This window comes from Sinocyclocheilus rhinocerous, unplaced genomic scaffold, assembly GCF_001515625.1.
Source record: "Sinocyclocheilus rhinocerous isolate Xijiao unplaced genomic scaffold, SAMN03320098_v1.1 scaffold8382, whole genome shotgun sequence".
Taxonomy (NCBI): Eukaryota; Metazoa; Chordata; class Actinopteri; order Cypriniformes; family Cyprinidae; genus Sinocyclocheilus; species Sinocyclocheilus rhinocerous.
In genome coordinates, this window is record NW_015646431.1 from 1,565 (window position 1) to 3,448 (window position 1,884).

The 1,884-nt window shown below is 36.4% G+C and overlaps 1 protein-coding gene across 1 annotated transcript; it reads left to right on the plus strand.

The window, feature by feature from the left end:
- Window positions 1-413: 413 nt before the first annotated feature.
- Window positions 414-1,680, plus strand: LOC107707810 (leucine zipper transcription factor-like protein 1). Its single transcript, XM_016511904.1, has 4 exons — window positions 414-469; window positions 591-767; window positions 1,097-1,200; window positions 1,310-1,680. Exons 2-4 carry the CDS (start codon window positions 642-644, stop codon window positions 1,326-1,328), a joined length of 249 nt encoding a protein of 82 aa, XP_016367390.1. The 5' UTR covers window positions 414-469; window positions 591-641; the 3' UTR covers window positions 1,329-1,680.
- The last annotated feature ends 204 nt before the right edge of the window (window positions 1,681-1,884 follow it).

Consider the following 1,884-nt stretch of genomic DNA (forward strand, 5'->3'; position numbering starts at 1 on the left):
TGTGTCATTCTCAAAGCTTTTGGCCACGGCTGTACTCAACCGCGGATGAGCACGGATGGACGAGTTCGGCACATACACAGTACCACCTAGTGGACTCTGCAGACCGTCTGCACGGACACCAAAATTGGGCTGCACGCGGACGTTGTGTATGGATGTCCACAGACACTTCTGATGATGAAAATTGCATTATGCGGAACACGGACCGCTGAAGTATACTTTGGGCATTAAATATATCTTTGATATATCTTTGGTATATTTGAGCCAAACTGGCAATTTTATCCTTTAGCTTCATGATGGTAGACATTTGCTTTTGTTCGCATTGCGATTTAGATTTGTCAGTGCCCTGCAAACTCATAGAGTGTTTTTCAGCGTTGTTGGTAATATGACTTTTGTTTCGTTTATGATTTTAAATTTTTTTTTCTCACCACTTCCTTTATAACTTTCTGTTTGGCTTCATGGAAATTCTGTGGTATGTGCTGTTTTAATTTTATTGCCAAGTGTACAGCATAATATATGCCTGTAAAGTTTTTTTTTGTAAATTTTACACACAGCAATATAAACAAAATATTTACAGGCATTTTCTTTGGTAGTCTGCAATACATGCTCAGGAGATCGCAAATCTGGAAGGCACAGTTGCAGAGATGCAGGCTGACTTCGAAAAAACCCTAAATGCCAACGTTGCTTCTCAGAAAGACTTGCAGGACAGCCTGGTATCTGCTAAACATGATCTGCTCCGTGTCCAGGAGCAACTTTCCCTTGCTGAGAAGGTACACTGATTCAGCACTGTAGCACTTATCAGACACTAATCTGAATGTCTGACCTGACTGTTCACACTGAGATCACATTGCAAAAAATGGATACATATTCAGTTTAGTTCCACATATGAAGGTCAACTTTAACTTGAAAATACTATTGAAAGTCTCGTTTACAAACCTATTGGATTCATTATTTCAAATAATTTATTTACATAATAAATAAATTATTATTAATAACAGTAATTATTATTGTTCATATTTATTGTTTATAAATGTATATGTTTATAAACAAATAGGTTAATGTGTTTGATGAATCATATCATGTTAATTTATCCATTAAGGAACTGGAGAAGAAATTTCAGCAGACGGCTGCTTACCGTAACATGAAAGAGATCCTCACTAAAAAGAATGAACAGATAAAAGATCTGAGAAAGAGATTACAAAGGTACAGTATAACTTTGTATGTTATGACCATCACTGAAATGTTGTGAGAAACTACCATTGGTTTCAATTAAATATATTTATGAATTTGTTGCATTATATTCCCTCCTCAGGTATGAATCAGATGAGTGAATGTTTAACCCACAAGGACACACATGAAGAGGTCAGCAGATTATCACTACTGGATCTGATGTATCAGCTACACCTTGTATGGTTTAATGGTTTACAGTGGATTGGAAATATTATTTGGACACGACACTGCAATTACTTATTCATCACCTATCTGTATTCTTCAGTGTTTACGGCTGGTTACCTGAGAGGAGGTTTTTGCAAGTACCCTCATATTTTTTGTGGGTTCACTTTGCTTAAGAGGAAACGTGTTGCCCATAGCTTTGCTCCCTTCTTTCCTGGAAGAATACAGCTCAACACTGTTGTCAAATTCTTGTTTCTGGGTACAAAATACATTGTTTCAAAGAACTACATATTTGTGCATTATAATAATTATTATTTCTTTCTGTTTTATGTTTGTGTGCATACATTAATCTCATCTGCTAGGAGCTTTAGCTGTTGCCACAAGTATATAACCTATACAAAAATTTGTGTGTATATAATTTTATAATTAAGGACAGCCCCAGAGAGAGAGAGAGAGAGAAGTGATGTGTGGCCAAGTATGGTGACCCATACTCGG